At 44.4% G+C, this 21,565-nt stretch overlaps 1 protein-coding gene across 1 annotated transcript in view; it reads left to right on the forward strand.

The window, feature by feature from the left end:
- Nucleotides 1-13,825, forward strand: part of LOC118380154 (coiled-coil domain-containing protein 69-like) — a 61,856-nt gene extending 48,031 nt beyond the window's left edge. Inside the window, exons 6-11 of the mRNA XM_052487544.1 lie at nt 5,652-5,739; nt 5,888-5,961; nt 6,094-6,195; nt 8,793-8,912; nt 9,364-9,461; nt 12,275-13,825. Of these exons, the coding sequence (XP_052343504.1) occupies nt 5,652-5,739; nt 5,888-5,961; nt 6,094-6,195; nt 8,793-8,912; nt 9,364-9,461; nt 12,275-12,443 (651 nt within the window). The 3' untranslated portion in view covers nt 12,444-13,825. The remainder of the gene's footprint in view (nt 1-5,651; nt 5,740-5,887; nt 5,962-6,093; nt 6,196-8,792; nt 8,913-9,363; nt 9,462-12,274) is intronic.
- The last annotated feature ends 7,740 nt before the right edge of the window (nt 13,826-21,565 follow it).

Consider the following 21,565-nt stretch of genomic DNA (forward strand, 5'->3'; position numbering starts at 1 on the left):
CCTGTACCATTTACCATCTACTATATACCCTGTACCATTTACCATCTACTATATACCCTGTACCATTTACCATCTACTATATACCCTGTACCATTTACCATCTACTATATACCCTGTACCATTTACCATCTACTATATACCCTGTACCATTTACCATCTACTATATACCCTGTACCATTTACCATCTACTATATACCCTGTACCATTTACCATCTACTATATACCCTGTACCATTTACCATCTACTATATACCCTGTACCATTTACCATCTACTATATACCCTGTACCATTTACCATCTACTATATACCCTGTACCATTTACCATCTACTATATACCCTGTACCATTTACCATCTACTATATACCCTGTACCATTTACCATCTACTATATACCCTGTACCATTTACCATCTACTATATACCCTGTACCATTTACCATCTACTATATACCCTGTACCATTTACCATCTACTATATACCCTGTACCATTTACCATCTACTATATACCCTGTACCATATACCATCTACTATATACCCTGTACAATTTACATTCACCATATACCATCTACTATATACCCTGTACCATTTACCATCTACTATATACCCTGTACCATTTACCATCTACTATATACCCTGTACCATTTACCATCTACTATATACCCTGTACCATTTACCATCTACTATATACCCTGTACCATTTACCATCTACTATATACCCTGTACCATTTACCATCTACTATATACCCTGTACCATTTACCATCTACTATATACCCTGTACCATTTACCATCTACTATATACCCTGTACCATTTACCATCTACTATATACCCTGTACCATTTACCATCTACTATATACCCTGTACCATTTACATTTACCATTTAAATCCACCATATAAACTATTCAGACACCTTTACTTTTTCCACATTTTGTGGAAATAAATAGTACAAATAGTACCCCATAATGCCAAAGTGAAAAAAATAAAGGTTTTTATATTTAAAAAAAACACAGAACTTATTTACATAAGTATTCAGACCCTTTGCTATGATATTTGAAATTGAGAAGGTGCATCCTGTTTCCATCGATCATCCTTGAGATGTTTCTACAACTTGATTGGAGTCCACCTGTGGTAAATTCAATTGATTAGACATGATTTGGAAAGGCACACACCTGTCTATATAAGGTCCTGACAGTGCATGTCAGAGCAAAAACCAAGCCATGAGGTCGAAGGAATTGTCTGTAGAGTTCTTAGACTGGACTGTGTCCAGGCGCAGATCTGGGGAAGGGTACCAAAACATTTCTGCAGCATTGAAGGTCCCCAAGACACAGTGGCCTCAATCATTCTTAAATGGAAGAAGTTTGGAACCGCCAGGACTCTTCACTGAGACCAGAGTTCCTCTGTGGATATGTGAGAACCTTCAAGAAGGACAACAATCTCTGCAGCACTCCACCAGCACTCCACCAGCACTCCACCAGCACTCCACCAGCACTCCACCAATCAGGCCTTTATACTACGAGTGGCCAGGCGGAAGCTGGAATGAAACCAATATGTAAGGCAGGTCCTCGCCAGACATCACCGGCAACAACGTCGCCTATGGGCACAAACCTACCGTCGCTGGACCAGACATGACTGGCAAAAAGTGCTCTTCACTGACGAGTTGCGGTTTTGTCTCACCGGGGGTGATGGTCGGATTCGTGTTTATCGTCGAAGGAATTTGTGTTACCCCGAGGCCTGTGTTCTGGAGTGGGATCAAGGTGGAGGATCCGTCATGGTCTGGGGCGGTGTGTCACAGCATCATCGGACTGAGCTTGTTGTCATTGCAGGCAATTTCAACGCTGTGCATTACAAGGAAGACATCCTCCTCCCTCATGTGGTACACTTCCTGCAGGCTCATCCTGACATGACCCTGCAGCATGACAATGCCACCAGCTATACTGCTGGTTCTGTGCGTGATTTCCTGCAAGACAGGAATGTCAGGGTTCTGCCATGGCCAGCGAAGAACCCGGAACTCAATCCCATTGAGCACGTCTGGGACCTGTTGGATCAGTAGGTGAGGGCTAGGGCCATTCCCCCGCAGAAATGTCTGGGAACTTGCAGATGCCTTGGTGGAAGTGTGGAGTAACATCTCACAGAAAGACCCTGGGTCTCGACCCCGCCCTGTGCAACTGGGTACTAGACTTCCTGACGGGCCGCCCCCAGGTGGTGAGTGTAGGTAACAACATCTCCACCCTGCTGATTCTCAACACTGGGGCCCCACAAGGGTGCGTTCTGAGCCCCCTCCTGTACTCCCTGTTCACCCACGACTGCGTGGCCATGCACGCCTCCAACTCAATCATCAAATTTGCAGACGACACTACAGTGGTAGGCTTGATTACCAACAATGACGAGATGGCCTACAGGGAGGAGGTGAGGGACCTCTGAGTGTGATTTCAGGAAAATAACCTTGCACTCAACGGCAACTAAAAAAGGAGATGATCGTGGACTTCAGGAAACAGCAGAGGGCGCACCCCTCTATCCACATCGACGGGACAGTAGTGGAGAGGGTAGTAAGTTTTAAGTTCCTCGGCGTACACATCACGGTCAAACTGAATTTGTCCACCCACACAGACAGCATTGTGAAGAAGGTGCAGCAGCGCCTCTTCAACCTCAGGAGGCTGAAGAAATTCGGCTTGTCACCAAAAGCACTCACAAACTTCTACAGATGCACAATCGAGAGCATCCTGTCGGGCTGTATCACCGCCTGGTACGGCAACCGCTCTGCCCACAACCGTAAGGCTCTCCAGAGGGCTCTCCAGAGGTTAGGGAGGTCTGCACAACGCATCACCGGGGGCAAACTACCTGCCCTCTGGGACACCTACACCACCCGATGTCACAGGAAGGCCATAAAGATAATCAAGGACAACAACCACCCGAGCCACTGCCTGTTCACCCCGCTATCATCCAGAAGGCGAGGTCAGTACAGGTGCATCAAAGCTGGGACCGAGAGACTGAAAAACAGCTTCTATCTCAAGGCCATCAGACTGTTAAACAGCCACCACTAACATTGAGTGGCTGCTGCCAACATACTGACTCAACTCCAGCCACTTTAATAATGGAAATTGATGTTAAAAAAAAATGTATCACTAGCCACTTTAAACAATGCCTCTTAATATAATGTTTACATACCCTACATTACTCATCTCATATGTATATACTGTACTCTATACCATCTTGTTTACATACCCTACATTACTCATCTCATATGTATATACTGTACTCTATACCATCTACTGCATCTTTATGTAATACATGTATCACTAGCCACTTTAACTATGCCACTTTGTTTACATACTCATCTCATATGTATATACTGCACTCAATACCATCTACTGTATCTTGCCTATGCCGTTCTGTACCATCACTCATTCATATATCTTGATGTACATATTCTTTATCCCTTTACACTTGTGTGTGTATAAGGTAGTAGTTGTGGAATTGTTAGGTTAGATTACTCGTTGGTTATTACTGCATTGTCGGAACTAGAAGCACAAACATTTCGCTACACTCGCAATAACATCTGCTGACCATGTGTATGTGACAAATAACATCTGCTGACCATGTGTATGTGACAAATAACATCTGCTAACCATGTGTATGTGACCAATAACATCTGCTAACCATGTGTGTGACCAATAACATCTGCTAACCATGTGTATGTGACCAATAACATCTGCTAACCATGTGTATGTGACCAATAACATCTGCTAACCATGTGTATGTGACCAATAACATCTGCTAACCATGTGTATGTGACCAATAACATCTGCTAACCATGTGTATGTGACCAATAACATCTGCTAACCATGTGTATGTGACCAATAACATCTGCTAACCATGTGTATGTGACCAATAACATCTGCTAACCATGTGTATGTGACCGATAACATCTGCTAACCATGTGTATGTGACCGATAACATCTGCTAACCATGTGTATGTGACCAATAACATCTGCTAACCATGTGTATGTGACCAATAACATCTGATTTGAATCCTGATTTGAATCCTTACGTTCACCATCTACCCTTTCCACACTGAGCAGAGCCTAGCCAACTGTACTGTGCTGGCCTGACTATACAGCATGTCCACCATTAGTGGAGAGGACAATGAGAAAATAAAATATCCATGCCAACGCAGTGCAGTTGGCACGATAGTATGAAAAGGGCATTAGTGTTTAATTAGTGTGAGCCACAAAGCCACTACTACAACATATTATTACTAAGCAGATCAGAACAAGTCAATCTGTTCCTCCTGCAGGATTGCATTGTGATTTGTTTCTGAATTGCACAGTGTCTTACACCAGGAACTTGGTTATTCTTTTGAGTTGAGGTCTCAGTGGCTGCACCCTAGTCCCTATATCGTCCCTAAGGGCTCTGGTCTAAAGTAGTGTACTACAGGGTGCCATTTGGGACAGTACCCATGTTTCCAGGGACACGGCCCATGTTTCCAGGGACACGGCCCATGTTTCCAGGGACACGGCCCATGTTTCCAGGGACACGGCCCATGTTTCCAGGGACACGGCCCATGTTTCCAGGGACACGGCCCATGTTTCCAGGGACACGGCCCATGTTTCCAGGGACACGGCCCATGTTTCCAGGGACACGGCCCATGTTTCCAGGGACACGGCCCATGTTTCCAGGGACACGGCCCATGTTTCCAGGGACACGGCCCATGTTTCCAGGGATGTGCAGCTTGAAGTCGGAGTGACTGAAGGCAGAATAACCAGAGCATCACAGTAACATGATGATGTCAAGTCATATATTGTACAGCTATTGGAGATAATGAACACATGCTGGTATTATACACCTAGTAGAGCAGGTCATCTGGTATTATACACCTGGTAGAGCAGGTCATCTGGTATTATACACCTGGTAGAGCAGGTCATCTGGTATTATACACCTGGTAGAGCAGGTCATCTGGTATTATACACCTGGTAGACCAGGTCATCTGGTATTATACACCTGGTAGACCAGGTCATATGGTATTATACACCTGGTAGAGCAGGTCATCTGGTATTATACACCTGGTAGAGCAGGTCATCTGGTATTATACACCTGGTAGACCAGGTCATCTGGTATTATACACCTGGTAGACCAGGTCATCTGGTATTATACACCTGGTAGACCAGGTCATCTGGTATTATACACCTGGTAGACCAGGTCATCTGGTATTAAACACCTGGTAGAGCATGTCATCTGGTATTATACACCTGGTAGACCAGGTCATCTGGTATTATACACCTGGTAGACCAGGTCATATAATATGGTATTATACACCTGGTAGACCAGGTCATATGGTATTATACACCTGGTAGACCAGGTCATCTGGTATTATACACCTGGTAGAGCAGGTCATCTGGTATTATACACCTGGTAGACCAGGTCATCTGGTATTATACACCTGGTAGACCAGGTCATATGGTATTATACACCTGGTAGACCAGGTCATATGGTATTATACACCTGGTAGACCAGGTCATCTGGTTTTACACACTTGTTTTGTTTTTGTAACAGAGATCTCACTGTTTTTATATTTGGTTTTCACTTTGTCGAGCTCCTATGACACGTGTGGCTGTACATGGCTTCAACCCCTGTCCCCGTGTTGTTGATCATCTCCAGGTGGAAACAGAGACGGCTGCTGACATGACTGTTCTCTATGTGGAGAAGAGCCAGAGGACCGCAGAGCAGCACGCGAGACAGCTGGAAGGCAAGACTAGAGCTTGTGAAATAACTTCTGTATGTAGATGGAATAACCATGTGGATTGTGTTGGAACTGGAATGCGAATTGAGTAATCATTGACTGATGTTATCCCGACCCGTAGAACTACATATAGAATTCCTATTATCCCCCACAGAACGGCAGAGGAGACAGAGTGAAGAGAGAGAACGGCTAACAGAGACACACCAGGCAGCAGAGAAAGTGTTGAAGGTATGTGTGTTTAGTTGTCTCTCTAACTTGATCAGTTTGTATCTCCTGTTTTGATGTACTGTGGTCTATACAGCACCCCTTCTAACTGTGTACTAGGACGTACAGAACTGACCAGTAGGTTTTCTTTTAAAGGAGGAGGTAGAGGAGCTGACTACAGAGCTACAGGTGTACAATCAGTTAAAGAAGAGAGTTGACGAGTCTACCTTCAAGAAGGACCTGCAGCGGAACATTCAGGTGTGTGTGTGTGTGTCTCTTTCTGCGTGGCTTGTGTGTGATCCCATAGCCTGTTCACTTAGTTGGACTGTTGTTTGAGACATCTGGTCTCCAGGTCTCATTACTATGCTGTTAATTTTATACTCTTCCTCTCGCTCCCCCTCCCCTTCTCTCTCTACTCTCGCTCTCCCCTTCTCTCTCTACTCTCGCTCTCCCCTTCTCTCTCTACTCTCGCTCTCCCCTTCTCTCTCTACTCTCGCTCTCCCCTTCTCTCTCTACTCTCGCTCTCCCCTTCTCTCTCTACTCTCGCTCTCCCCTTCTCTCTGCTCTCACTCTCCTCCTCTGCTCTCACTCTCCCCCTCTCTCTCTCTCTCCCTCTCCCCTCCCCTTCTCTCTACTCTCCCTCCCCTTCTCTCTCTACTCTCCCCTCCCCTTCTCTCTCTACTCTCTCGCTCTCCCCTTCTCTCTCTACTCTCGCTCTCCCCTTCTCTCTCTTACTCTCGCCTCCCCTTCTCTCTGCTCTCCCCTTCTCTCTCTCCCCCTCCCTTCTCTCTCTACTCTCCCCTCCCCTTCTCTCTCTACTCTCCCCTCCCCTTCTCTCTCTACTCTCGCTCTCCCCTTCTCTCTATACTCTCGCTCTCCCCTTCTCTCTCTGCTCTCGCTCTCCTCTCTCCGTTCTCTCTCTCCTCTCGCTCTCTCTCTCGCTCTCCCCTTCTCTCTCTCTCCCTCTCTCTCTACTCTCACTCTCCGCTCTCGCTCCCTCTCTCTCTCCTCTCACTCTCCTTCTCTCTCTCTTCTCTCTCACTCTCCTTCTCTCTCTCTACCTCACTCTCCTTCTCTCTCTCTCTCTCACTCTCCTTCTCTCTCTCTACGCTCGCTCTCCTTTCGCTCTCGCTCTCCTTCTCTCTCTCTCTCTCTCTCTCTCTCTCTCTCTCTCGCTCTCTCTCTCTCTCTTCTCTCTCTCTCTCTCTCTCTCCTTCTCTCTCTCTACTCTCGCTCTCTCCTTCTCTCTCTCTACTCTCGCTCTCTCCTTCTCTCTCTCTACTCTCGCTCTCTCCTTCTCTCTCTCTACTCTCGCTCTCCCTTCTCTCTCTACTCTCCCTCTCTCCTTCTCTCTCTACTCTCGCTCTCCCCTTCTCTCTCTACTCTCGCTCTCCCCTTCTCTCTCTACTCTCGCTCTCCCCTTCTCTCTCTACTCTCGCTCTCCCCTTCTCTCTCTACTCTCGCTCTCCCCTTCTCTCTCTACTCTCACTCTCGCTCTCCCCTTCTCTCTCTACTCTCGCTCTCCCCTTCTCTCTCTACTCTCGCTCTCCCCTTCTCTCTACTCTCGCTCTCCCCTTCTCTCTCTGCTCTCACTCTCCCCCTCCCCTTCTCTCTCTGCTCTCGCTCTCGCTCTCCCCTTCTCTCTCTGCTCTCGCTCTCCCCTTCTCTCTCGCTCTCTCCTTCTCTCTCGCTCTCCTCTCTCTCGCTCTCCCTCTCTCTCGCTCTCACTCTCTTCGCTCTCCTCTCTCTCTACTCTCCTCTCCTTCTCTCTCTCTACTCTCGCTCTCCTTTTCGCTCTCGCTCTCCTTCTCTCTCTACTCTCGCTCTCTCCTCTCTCCCTCTACTCTCTCCTTCTCTCTCCTCTCTCTCTACTCTCGCTCTCCTCCTCTCTCTCTACTCTCCCTCTCTCTACACTCGCTCTCTCCTTCTCTCTACTCTCGCTCTCCCCTTCTCTCTCTACTCTCGCTCTCCCCTTCTCTCTCGCTCTCCTTCTACTCTCGCTCCCCCTTCTCTCTCTCTCTCCCTTCTCTCTCACTCTCTCTCCTCTCACTCTCTTGCCCATCTCCCCATCTCTCGGAGCTCACTCTCCCCTTCTCATCTGAAGAGTGACTCTCGCTCTCTTCTCTGCTTCTCTAGGTCTCGCTCTCCTTCTCTCTCGCTCTCTCCTCTCTCTCTACTCTCGCTTCTCCTCTCTCTCTACTCTAATGCTCTCTCCTCTCTCTCGCTCTCACTCTCTTGCTCTCCCTCTCTCTCTACTCTCTTGCTGCTCTCCTCTCTCTCTACTCTTGCTCTCCCTCTCTCTAACTCTCGCTCTCCCTTCTCTCTCTACTCTCGCTCTCCCCTTCTCTCTCTACTCAAACTCTCCCCTTCTCTCTCTGGGGACTCGCTCTCCCATTCTCTCTTACTTCGCTCTTGCTTCTCTCTCTAATTTCGCTCTGGGATTCTCGCTTATGTTCTTCTCTACTCTAACAAGTCTTCTCCCCTTCTCATCTCTATTCTCAGCTCTCCCTTCTCTCTTTCTCTCCCTTTTTCGCAGAACCCTTCTCGCTCTCCCTTGCTCAACCATCTCCTTATCTCTTGCTCTTGCTCTCGCTCTCCCCCATCTCCCCTTCTCTCTCTGCTCTCCCCTTCTCTCCCGCTGTCCTCTCCCGCTCCCTCCTCTCTCGCTCTCCCCTTTCTCTCGTTCTCGCGCGCTCTCCCCTTCACTCTTACACTCGCTCTCCCCTTCACTCTTACACTCGCTCTCCCCTTCATCTCTCACTTTTGCTCTCCCCTTCTCTCGCTCTCATTCTCGCTCGCTCCCCTTCTCTCTCTCTTTCCTTCTCTCTCTCTCCTCTCTCCTTCTCTCTCTCCAGGCCCATGGCAGTCCTGGGCCATTCTGGGAGCAGGAGCAGGAGAGTCTGCTGTTTGTCATTGAGATGAAGAGTGAACGTATTCAGGAGCAGGGAAACAAACTGCTACAGATGCAGGTTCTGGTAGGTTGACTGGGACTTGGACTGGCAGTCTGTCTATCTGTCAGACTCTTAGATTTCTCCTAGTCAAAGTTTTATTTAATGTGCATCATCACAGTCTCAATACACGTTACAGAGGAATAAAACAGAAACAAGAAATCTTAGGTGCTCTGCGCTGTCAAAAAATACTCTGGGTTATAGAAGTCTGACACCGTACCCAAACCGCACGCAAATTTATTTTCTCCCCCCCCACACCAAACGCCTTCACGAAACGCAGGTTGAACTATCAAAACAAACTGAACCAATTATATTCATTTGGGGACAGGTCGAAAAGCATTAAACATTCATGGCAATTTTAGTTAGCTAGCTTGCTGTTCCTAGCTAATTTGTCCTGGGATATAAACGTTGAGTTATGTTGCATTTCAGGTAAAATAACAAGTCTTCACCGCCTAACTTTGCATTTCTATTACGTCAGGTGGAGAAGAATCTGTCTCTGGAAGACCAGGTCATCACTGTTTTACAGCAGAACGAGGACCTGACGGTTCGGATTGACAACCATCAAAGCCTTATACAGTAAGAACTGCTGCTGCTCATCAGCTGATATCCACACCATCTCTGTCTGTTGGAATATTCTGTTTCCCTGGAGTTGTTGCTAACGGTCTGTTTCCCTGGAGTCGTTGCTAACGGTCTGTTTCCCTGGAGTCGTTGCTAACGGTCTGTTTCCCTGGAGTCGTTGCTAACGGTCTGTTTCCCTGGAGTCGTTGCTAACGGTCTGTTTCCCTGGAGTCGTTGCTAACGGTCTGTTTCCCTGGAGTCGTTGCTAACGGTCTGTTTCCCTGGAGTCGTTGCTAACGGTCTGTTTCCCTGGAGTCGTTGCTAACGGTCTGTTTCCCTGGAGTCGTTGCTAACGGTCTGTTTGCCTGGAGTCGTTGCTAACGGTCTGTTTCCCTGGAGTCGTTGCTAACGGTCTGTTTCCCTGGAGTCGTTGCTAACGGTCTGTTTCCCTGGAGTCGTTGCTAACGGTCTGTTTGCCTGGAGTCGTTGCTAACGGTCTGTTTGCCTGGAGTCGTTGCTAACGGTCTGTTTGCCTGGAGTCGTTGCTAACGGTCTGTTTGCCTGGAGTCGTTGCTAACGGTCTGTTTGCCTGGAGTCGTTGCTAACGGTCTGTTTCCCTGGAGTCGTTGCTAACGGTCTGTTTCCCTGGAGTCGTTGCTAACGGTCTGTTTCCCTGGAGTCGTTGCTAACGGTCTGTTTCCCTGGAGTCGTTGCTAACGGTCTGTTTCCCTGGAGTCGTTGCTAACGGTCTGTTTCCCTGGAGTCGTTGCTAACGGTCTGTTTCCCTGGAGTCGTTGCTAACGGTCTGTTTCCCTGGAGTCGTTGCTAACGGTCTGTTACCCTGGAGTTGTTGCTAACGGTCTGTTTCCCTGGAGTTAACGTTGTTAGGTCTGTACCAGGAAGTCACATTGTAGAAGACTACATGTCAACAAGGCTGTAAATAGATGAACAAACAAACCTAATAATATCTGTTCTAACAAACTTAAATTTAGCAAATGGCTTTGGCATTTAGATCAGATGTGAATGTGGTGCCACTTGGTGGAGAAAGTGGTGAGAATATTTCTTAAAGTTGTGGCAGTTTACAGTACTTTAGTGTAAAAGTTAAATTTCACCATAGAAACTTGTGTAATTTCTTTTACATTAAAGTATATAGATGCTGGAGGACTTTTTGGTGCAACTTCTACTTATGGCAATGCCTTTACGCTTGTAGAATTTTGATGAACAGTGATTTGAGGTCAGCAATATATTTATAAAATCTACTTTGCTACAGATTCGTTTTTTTTTTATCATTATGAATGTCTTCCTGTCAAACTATCAATGTAATACAGAGCATTCTGAAAATATTCAGACCCCTTGACTTTTACCACATTGTTACATTACAACCTTATTCTACAATTGATTACATTGTTTTTTTTACACACATTACCCCATAGTGATGAAGCAAAAACACATTTTACATAAGTATTCAGACCCTTTACTCAGTACTTTGTTGAAACACCTTAGGCAGCGATTACAGCCTTGAGTCTTTTTGGATATGATGCTTCAAGCTTGGTACACCTATATTTGGAGAGTTTCTCCCATTCTTCTCTACAGATCCTCTGAAGCTCTGTCAGGTTGGATGGGGAGCGTCGCTGCACAGCTATCTTCAGGTCTTTCCAGAGATTGGATTCAAATCCGGGCTCTGGCTGGGCCACTCAAGGACATTCAGAGACTTGTCCCGAAGCCACTCCTGCGTTGTCTTGGCTGTGTGTTTAGAGTCGTTGTCCTGTTGGGAAGGTGAACCTTCGTCCCAGTCTGAGGTCCTGAGCACTCTGGAACAGGTTTTCTTCAAGGATCTCTCTGTAGTTGGCTCCGTTCATCTTTCCCTTGATCCTGACTAGTCTCCCAGTCCCTGCCACTAAAGAACATCACCACTGAAACCACCACGCTTCACTGTATGGATGGTATATGCCTGGTGATGAGCGATGCCTGGTTCACATAGTTCAATCTTGGTTTCGTCAGACCAGATAATCTTGTTTCTCATGGTCTGAGAGTCCTTTAGGTGCCTTTTGGCAAACTCCAAGCAGGCTGACATGCCTTTTTACTGAGGAGTGGCTTCCGTCTGGCCACTCTACCATAAAGGCCAGATTGGTGGAGTGCTACAGAGATGGTTGTCCTTCTGGAAGGTTCACCCTTCTCAGGTTCTTGGTCACCTCCCTGACCAAGGCCCTTTTCCCCGATTGGTCAGTTTGGCCGGGTGGCCAGCTCTAGGAAGTGTATTGGTGGTTCCAAACGTCTTCCATTAAGAATGATGGAGGCCACTGTTCTTCCTTCAATGCTGCAGAAATGTTTTGGTACCTTTCCCCAGATCTGTACCTCGACACAATCCTGTCTCGGAGCTCTACGTACATCCCTTTGTCCTCATTGCTTGGTTTTTGCTCTGACATCCACTGTCAACTGTGGGACCTTATATAGACAGGTGTGTGCCTTTCCAAATCATGTCCAATCAATTGAATTTACCACAGGGGGACTACAATCAAGTTGTAGAAACATCTCAAGGATGATCAATGGAAACAGGATTAAAACCGAATTCAATTTCAAGTCTCATAGCAAAGGGTCTGAATACTTATGTAAATAAGGTATTTCTGTTTTTTTTTGTTTTAAATACAGTTGCAAAAATGTGTCATTATGAGGTATTGTGTGTAAATTGAGGTAAAACATTTATTTAATCAATTTTAGAATAACGATGTAATGTAACAAAATGTGGACAAAGTCAATGGGTCTGAATACATTCCTAATGCACTGTCTACGTGTCTTCTAATATTTGTCCTTCCCTGTGCTCCTGTCTGTAGGCAGCTCTCCAAGGAGCACCAGGACCTCCAAGGGACGTTAGACAGGCAGACAGGTCTCTGTCAGAGGCTCACCCAGGAGAAAGACCAACTCATGTTTAAACTGAAGCACAGAGACTCCTGTCCTACCTTCCCATCCTTCCCCATAGTGTCTGAGATCTCCCCCAGCTGATCCACCCAGACCCAACAGGACAATCGGTTACTTCTGTCTTAATCCTGTCTAGGGTTGCAAGCATGGATCCGTTAACTTTCCCAAAATTCTAAAATTATTTTTTTCAGTAATCCCTGATTGGAGGATTCCAAGAATCCCTGATTGGAGGATTCCAAGAATCAGGAAGTAATATACACGGAGGGACTTCTCCAACCTGGAATTTTTCAAGTGAAATTTCTGAAACATCTGGGGATTGTGGGAATGTTTCGGGGCTTTTGCAACCCTACTGTAATCCTACTTTGACAACCAAAGTCCAGGTACCTTTACAAAGGGCTATAGTCACATGTTTGATAGAACCTGATGCCAAATTTGTTTTTAAAGGTTTTATACCTGCTGTGCCGTAGAGTACATAATGTTTCTGTAGCAGTATGGTATTCATAAAACAGGACTGTTTTTTTTGGGGGGGCATTGGGCACAGCCATGCACTGTTGGATTTAACTGACACCCTGCTGTTCAACTGAGATTCTCATAGTTGTGTTACTGTTCAACTGAGATTCTCATAGTTGTGTTACTGTTCAACTGAGATTCTCATAGTTGTGTTACTGTTCAACTGAGATTCTCATAGTTGTGTTGCTGTTCAACTGAGATTCTCATAGTTGTGTTACTGTTCAACTGAGATTCTCATAGTTGTGTTACTGTTCAACTGAGATTCTCATAGTTGTGTTACTGTTCAACTGAGATTCTCATAGTTGTGTTACTGTTCAACTGAGATTCTCATAGTTGTGTTACTGTTCAACTGAGATTCTCATAGTTGTGTTACTGTTCAACTGAGATTCTCATAGTTGTGTTGCTGTTCAACTGATATTCTAGGTGAATGAGACAGTGTTCATTGATGGTTTGAGTTGCAGTTGGAGAGGCAGATGTTTAATCATGTAGTACGTAGCTAGTAGCTACATCTTTATCTACCTTCTTCCTGAGGCAGGATATAATGCAGTATATACAATTTAAACAGTAACTTTAGACAACAGCTTTTGTATTAGAGATATGTTTGACTCGGTTGTTTCATACAATATGGGAAATGGATTGCCATGGTTATTTTATTTTTGCAGATGAGGACATTTTTGTGACTTTTTTTTTTTTTAAGTTACAAAGAACCAAAAGCACTTATCAGTGTTTTTAATTTGTATTTCTTCTGATGCACTAGCACTTTTAATCAGTATTTTACTAGTACTAAATGTGAGAAAGGTTGCTGTAAAAAAATACTTGTTTACTCCTGTGTTTTACATTTTGTTTGTTTACATTGACATTTGAATAATTTAGCCAACTCCTTTATCCACAAAGGCAGAGGATCTAGGAGGAGAGAGAGAGCTTGAGTTACAATAAACTGCATCTGAACCACTGTACTTTGTGTTTGTGTGAAATGTGTCAGTGTCTCCACTAGGGGGCAGGTTGTGTGAAATGTAATAAGCTAGTGTTAATTGTTTATATTCCATTTGACAGAACTCCTATTCTGTAGCTGTATTATTTAGTGTGTATTATCTTCCTATTTATACCAAAAGGCTCTTCTCAGATATTTAAAAAAAAAATTCAGTCTTAGGTAACAGTTATTTTTTCCATACTGTGTGTAATGCATTGTGATAAACGCTGGGGGGCAGAAGAGGACAGTTGTGTGGAAAGAGTTGATGATGAGTATTGCTTTGGCTCGGTCCTGTTCTGCTTTATTTTCTGACACATTGTATTTGTATTCTCCAGTATGTTTTCACGGAAAGGAAAAGGCTGTCGCAGTGAAATAATAATGAACATTTTATGTATTTGTCAAGTCAATGTGGAAAACATGTTGAAAGTGCAGAAAAGATACTGATGATGTTAATTTGTTTTAGGGTATAGTCACTTTATAATATCTAAAGGGTTAATTAGTTCCTAATTTATGAAATAATTTACCCCGCAAAGGGGTAAATGAGGTGATTTGAGAAGGTGTCGGATGGGACTAACAACCGCAAAGGTGAAGCTGATTGACACATTCATTGGTGACTTTTGAACCCTGGTGCTTGAACCCCTCCACCCCACCCCCACCTTGTGCTTTGCTCAGGGCTGATGGGGAGCAGAGGAGGTGAAAGTGGGACCCCTCTCACCCCCCTCTCTGTCTCGTTGCGGCCGGCAGCGGAACCGTTCGCTCAGCGGATGTGAAAAGGATCACTATGGATGTTTGACAGGCCAGGACAATACCTGGTGGGGCTCCACGCTAACTGCAGGTCAAACCCCTGGCTGTGGTGTCACCCAGTTCCCAGGGCATTTCACAGTCACCTGGGGGAACACCTTTCTGCGTTTGGCCTCCCAAATGGCACCCGAGCAACAATACAGCATCCTGTTACCACTCCCAGTCACAATGAGGAGCACGTCAACCCCATCTGCACACAGACACACACAGTCTAGCTAGCATGGCAACTCAGCCGCCAGTCTAGGGTAAACCTGTAGAAACTAACCCTAGACTGGAGGCTGAAGCTGGGGAAACTAACCCTAGACTGGTGTTGATTTGTTAGAGGCTAATAAAGTCTGATTTACTATAACCACCAAGCCAAAACACCCACAATGCTTCCCTTTGAAAAGTGAGTCATGACAGAGACACACAGCACTATGGTTAATATTCCTGGGGTGGTGGAGAAGAAAGAGGAACGAGGTGATGTGTCTGGTGTCATGACCGTGTTTAGAACACACCTGAATTGTCTTGGTCCCTCTGTGCGTTATTAGCTGTGTGAGTTTAGTACAATACCTGACCCTGCCTCATCATTTGCTAATTGCTCAGAAATAGAAGCATATTCCCATATTCATTAACAGACTACTGAAAATGTTTCCATGACCTCTGTGTCCTCATGCCTGATTAATAACATGTGAATACACTCCTAGTATCTTTATTACAATTTTGATTATTTTTTTACAGGCAACGATAACCCTTAAATTACCAAGTGGGGAATTAAGAATTAAAAACCTCATGCAAATTTCTGTAGGTAATTACCAACTGCTATTTGTGGCAACTGAGGTGTTTTTCTACGCATTTGCTGAGAACAAAAAAGGTGAAAATTGCACCCAGGGGAAAACAGCTTTGAGGGAAAGGAGGTGTAGTAATCGCAACCGTCTCTCTCTCTCTCTCTCTCTCACTCACTCACTCACTCACTCACACACACACACACACACACACTGTATTCTACCTGTTCTCTACCCTCCTAGGGTTTTAGTAGATTTTGGCAATTTAAAAAAACATATTTTAAATTCAGAAAAAATGCAACTCTGCAAATAATTATCTCCATGGGCTTGGTTGAAATGTTGATTTAAAGACCCGGGTTCATCTTAGGAATAATTATCTCCATGGGCTTGGTTGAAATGTTGATTTGAAGACCCGGTTTCATTTTAGGAATAATTATCTCCATGGGCTTGGTTGAAATGTTGATTTGAAGACGCGGTTTCATCTTAGGAATGAAAAACACATCACAATGAAAAACACATCACAAACGAAATAAAATAAAATTGCAATGCATTCAGAAAGTTTTCAGACCCCTTGACTTTTCCACATCTTGTTATGTTACAGCCTTATTCTAAAATCTATCAAATACATTTTTGTCCTCAATCTACTTACAATAACCCGTAATGACAAAGCAAAAACAGTTTATTTTTTATTTTAGCACAAAAAAAACAGAAACCTTATTTACACAAGTATTCAGACCCTTTGCTATGAGACTCTCAATTGAGCTCAGGTGCATCCTGTTTCCATTCATTATCCTTGAGCTGTTTCTTCAACTTGATTGGAGTCCATCTGTCGCAAAGCCAATTAATTGAACATGATTTGGAAAGGCACACACCTGTCTATATAAGGTGCCACAGTTGACAGTGCATGTCAGAGCAAAAAGTTCGAAGGAATTGTCCGTAGAGCTCTGAGATAGGATTGTATCGAGGCACAGAACTGGTGAAGGGTCCCAAACAATGTCTGCAGTATTAAAGTTCCCCAAGAACACAGTTGCCTCCATCATTCTTAAATAGAAGAAGTTTGGAACCACCAAGACTCTTCCTAGAGCTGGCTGCCCGGCTAAACTGACCAATCGGGGGAGAAGAGCCTTGGTCAGGGAGGTGACCAAGCACCCAATGGTCAATCTGACAGAGCTCTAGAGTTCCTCTGTGGGGATGGGAGAACCTTCCAGAAGGACAACAATCTCTGCAGCACTCCACCATTCAGGCCTTTATACTAGAGTGGCCAGACGGAAGCCCCACCTCAGTAAAAGGCACATGACAGGCCGCTTGGAGTTTGCCAAAAGGCACCTAAAGGACTCTCAGACCATGAGAAACAAGATTCTCTGGTCTGATGAAACCAAGATGGAAATCTTTGGCCTGAATGCCAAGCGTCACATCTGGAGGAAACCGGGCACCATCACTATGGTGAAGAATGGTGGTGGCAGCATCACGTTGTGGGGATGTTTTCCAGCGACAGGGACTGGGAGACTAGTCAGGATCGAGGGAAAGATGAACGGAGCTAACTACAGAGAAATCCTTGATGAAAACCTGCTCCAGAGTGCTCAGGACCTCAGACTGAGGTGAAGGTTCACCTTCCAACAGAACAATGACCCTAAGCACACAGACAAGACAACGCAGGAGTGGCTTCAGGACAAGTCTCTGAATGTCCTTGAGTGACCCAGCCAGAGCCCGGACTTGAGCCCGATCAAACATCTCTGGAGAGACTTGAAAATAGCTGTGCGGCGACGCTCCCCATCCAACCTGACAGAGATTATCCGTTCACCTGCTCTCTGTCTCACAAAGACGGCAGTTGGAACCAAAAATCAAAAATTTGGACCAAAGGACAGATTTCCACCTGTCTAATGTCCATTGCTTTTGTTTTTTTGGCCCAAGCAAGTCTCTTCTTCTTATTGGTGTCATTTAGTAGTGGTTTCTTTGCATAAATTCGACCATGAAGGTCTCCTCTGAACAGTTAATATTGAGATGTGTCTGTTACTTGAACTCTGCGAAACATTTATTGAGGCAGGTAACTCTAATGAACTTGTACTCTGCAGCAGAGGTAACTCTGGGTCTTCCTTTCCTGTGGCGGTCCTCATGAGAGCCAATTTCATCATAGCGCTTGATGGTTTTTGGGACTGCACTTGAAGAAACTTTCAAAGTTCCTGACATTTTCCGCATTGACTAACCTTCGTGTCTTAAAGTAATGACGGACTGTTGTTTCTCTTTGCTTATTTGAGCTGTTCTTGATATAATATATATATAATATGGACTTGGACTTCTGTATACGACCCCTACTGTCACGCCCTGACCTTAGAGATCCTTTTTATTCTCTATGTTTGGTTAGGTCAGGGTGGGACTCGGGTGGGAAAGTCTATGTTTTCTGTTTCTTTGTTTTTGGCAGAGTGTGGTTCCCAATCAGAGGCAGCTGTCTATCGTTGTCTCTGATTGGGGATCACATATAAGTTGTCATTTTCCTTTTGGGTTTTGTGGGATCTTGTTTTCTGTTTAGTGTCTGTACCTGACAGAACTGTGCGCTTTCGTTTTCACTTTATTTTGTTTGAGAGTTTTTTGAAAATAAAAATCATGAACACTTTCCACGCTGCGCTTTGGTCCACTCCTTTCGACGAGAGCCGTAACACCTACCTTGTCACAACACAATTGATTGGCTCAAATGAAACAAAGAAATAAGAAATAAATACATTCTACAAATTCATTTTTAAGAAGGCACACCTGTTAACTGAAATGCATTCCAGGTGACTACCTCTTGAAGGTGGTTGAGAGAATGCCAAGAGTGTGCAAAGCTGTCATCAAGGCAAACGGTGGCTACTTTGCCTTGATTATACTTTTTGGGGTTACTACATGATTTCATGTGTTATTTCATAGTTTTGATGTCTTCAATAATATTCTACAATGTAAAAAAATATAGAAACTAACCCTGTTCAGACATGACCAGCCATTCACTAACACCAACCCTGTTCAAACATGACCAGCCATTCACTAACACCAACCCTGTTCAGACATGACCAGCCATTCACTAACACCAACTCTGTTCAGACATGACCAGCCATTCACTAACACCAACCCTGTTCAGACATGACCAGCCATTCACTAACACCAACCCTGTTCAGACATGACCAGCCACTCACTAACACCAACCCCGTTCAGACATGACCAGCCACTCACTAACACCAACCCCGTTCAGACATGACCAGCCATTCACTAACACCAACCCCGTTCAGACATGACCAGCCATTCACTAACACCAACCCTGTTCAGACACAACCAGCCATTCAGCACTAGCAGGTCCTACTATACCACCTGACCCAGAGCCAAATGGTCTTGTAGGCAGGGCTCCATGTACAGATGGTCTGCCTCGCACCCTCCTGTCCAACCCCATCTTCTGCTTTCTACATTTACAAATTACTCAAAAGTACTTTGGACATACGGGCCATTCAGATTTCACATCTCCAAATATGATTTACATCTGCTTACTTTGTTCAAAATACTAAATGTTCATTTGTATTGTATTCAATGTGTGGTTAATATAATGTTCATATACATATGTGTACAGTGCCTTGCGAAAGTATTCGGCCCCCTTGAACTTTGCGACCTTTTGCCACATTTCAGGCTTCAAACATAAAGATATAAAACTGTATTTTTTTGTGAAGAATCAACAACAAGTGGGACACAATCATGAAGTGGAACGACATTTATTGGATATTTCAAACTTTTTTAATGTGGCAAAAGGTCGCAAAGTTCAAGGGGGCCGAATACTTTTGCAAGGCACTGTATGTACTGTTTGTCCTTTCACATGAGTCAAAGTGAAATCCTGAGATGCAACACGAGAGGTCTCATTACAACCGGAATCTTGTGGTCCTGGTTAGCTTCTGTCAGAAAGGAGACTGATTGTAGTTAGCTTCCATCAGATAAGAGACTGATCGTAGTTAGCTTCTATCAGATAAGAGACTGATCGTAGTTAGCTTCTGTCAGAAAGGAGACTGATTGTAGTTAGCTTCCATCAGATAAGAGACTGACTCTTCCAGTTAGCTTCTATCAGATAAGAGACTGATGATCATGGGTCTCTTGGTTAGCTTCTGTCAGAAAGGAGACTGATTGTAGTTAGCTTCCATCAGATAAGAGACTGATCGGGATGTTAGCTTCTATCAGATAAGAGACTGATCCTGGTGTGTTAGCTTCTATCAGATAAGAGACTGATCGTGCAGGCTTCTATCAGATAAGAGACTGATTGTAGTTAGCTTCCATCAGATAAGAGACTGATCGTAGTTAGCTTCCATCAGATAAGAGACTGATCGTAGTTAGCTTCCATCAGATAAGAGACTGATCGTAGTTAGCTTCTATCAGATAAGAGACTGATCGTAGTTAGCTTCCATCAGATAAGAGACTGATCGTAGTTAGCTTCCATCAGATAAGAGACTGATCGTAGTTAGCTTCTATCAGATAAGAGACTGATCGTAGTTAGCTTCTATCAGATAAGAGACTGATCGTAGTTAGCTTCTATCAGATAAGAGACTGATCGTAGTTAGCTTCCATCAGATAAGAGACTGATCGTAGTTAGCTTCTATCAGATAAGAGACTGATCGTAGTTAGCTTCTATCAGATAAGAGACTGATCGTAGTTAGCTTCTATCAGATAAGAGACTGATCGTAGTTAGCTTCCATCAGATAAGAGACTGATCGTAGTTAGCTTCCATCAGATAAGAGACTGATCGTAGTTAGCTTCCATCAGATAAGAGACTGATCGTAGTTAGCTTCTATCAGATAAGAGACTGATCGTAGTTAGCTTCTATCAGATAAGAGACTGATCGTAGTTAGCTTCTATCAGATAAGAGACTGATCGTAGTTAGCTTCCATCAGATAAGAGACTGATCGTAGTTAGCTTCCATCAGATAAGAGACTGTGGTCCTGGTTAGCTTCCGTCATATTAGAGACTGTGGTCCTGATTAGCTTCCATCAGATTAGAGACTGTGGTCCTCGTTAAATTCCATCAGATAAGAGACTGTGTTCCTCGTTAGCTTCCATCAGATTAGAGACCGTGGTCCTTGTTAGCTATGATAGGAGACTGATAGATCGGAGACTGATAGATAGGAGACTGATAGATATGAGACTGATAGATAGGAGACTGATAGATAGGATACTGTGGTCCTAGTTAGCTTCCATCAGATAAGAGACTGTGGTCCTAGTTAGCTTCCATCAGATAAGAGACTGTAGTCATAGTTAGCTTCCATTAGATTAGAGACTGATCGTAGTTAGCTTCCATCAGATTAGAGACTGATCGTAGTTAGCTTCCATCAGATAAGAGACTGATCGTAGTTAGCTTCTATCAAATAAGAGACTGATTGTAGTTAGCTTCCATCAGATAAGAGACTGATTGTAGTTAGCTTCCATCAGATAAGAGACTGATCGTAGTTAGCTTCTATCAGATAAGAGACTGTAGTCATAGTTAGCTTCCATCAGATAAGAGACTGATCGTAGTTAGCTTCTATCAGATAAGAGACTGTAGTCATAGTTAGCTTCCATCAGATAAGAGACTGATTGTAGTTAGCTTCTATCAGATAAGAGACTGTAGTCATAGTTAGCTTCCATCAGATAAGAGACTGATCGTAGTTAGCTTCCATCAGACAATAGACTGATCGTAGTTAGCTTCTATCAGATAAGAGACTGATCGTAGTTAGCTTCCATCAGACAATAGACTGATCGTAGTTAGCTTCCATCAGATAAGAGACTGATCGTAGTTAGCTTCCATCAGATTAGAGACTGTGGTCCTGGTTAGCTTCCGTCAGATTAGAGACTGTGGTCCTGATTAGCTTCCGTCAGATTAGAGACTGTTGTCATAATTAGCTTCCATTAGATTAGAGACTGATCATAGTTAGTTTCCATCAGATTAGAGACTGATCATAGTTAGCTTCCATCAGATTAGAGACTGATCATAGTTAGTTTCCATCAGATTAGAGACTGTGGTCCTCGTTAAATTCCATCAGATAAGAGACTGTGTTCCTCGTTAGCTTCCATCAGATTAGAGACCGTGGTCCTCGTTAGCCATGATAGGAGACTGATAGATAGGAGACTGTGGTTCTCGTTAGATTCCATAAGATTAGAGACCGTGGTCCTTGTTAGCTATGATAG

This window comes from Oncorhynchus keta, chromosome 30 (assembly GCF_023373465.1).
Source record: "Oncorhynchus keta strain PuntledgeMale-10-30-2019 chromosome 30, Oket_V2, whole genome shotgun sequence".
Taxonomy (NCBI): domain Eukaryota; kingdom Metazoa; phylum Chordata; class Actinopteri; order Salmoniformes; family Salmonidae; genus Oncorhynchus; species Oncorhynchus keta.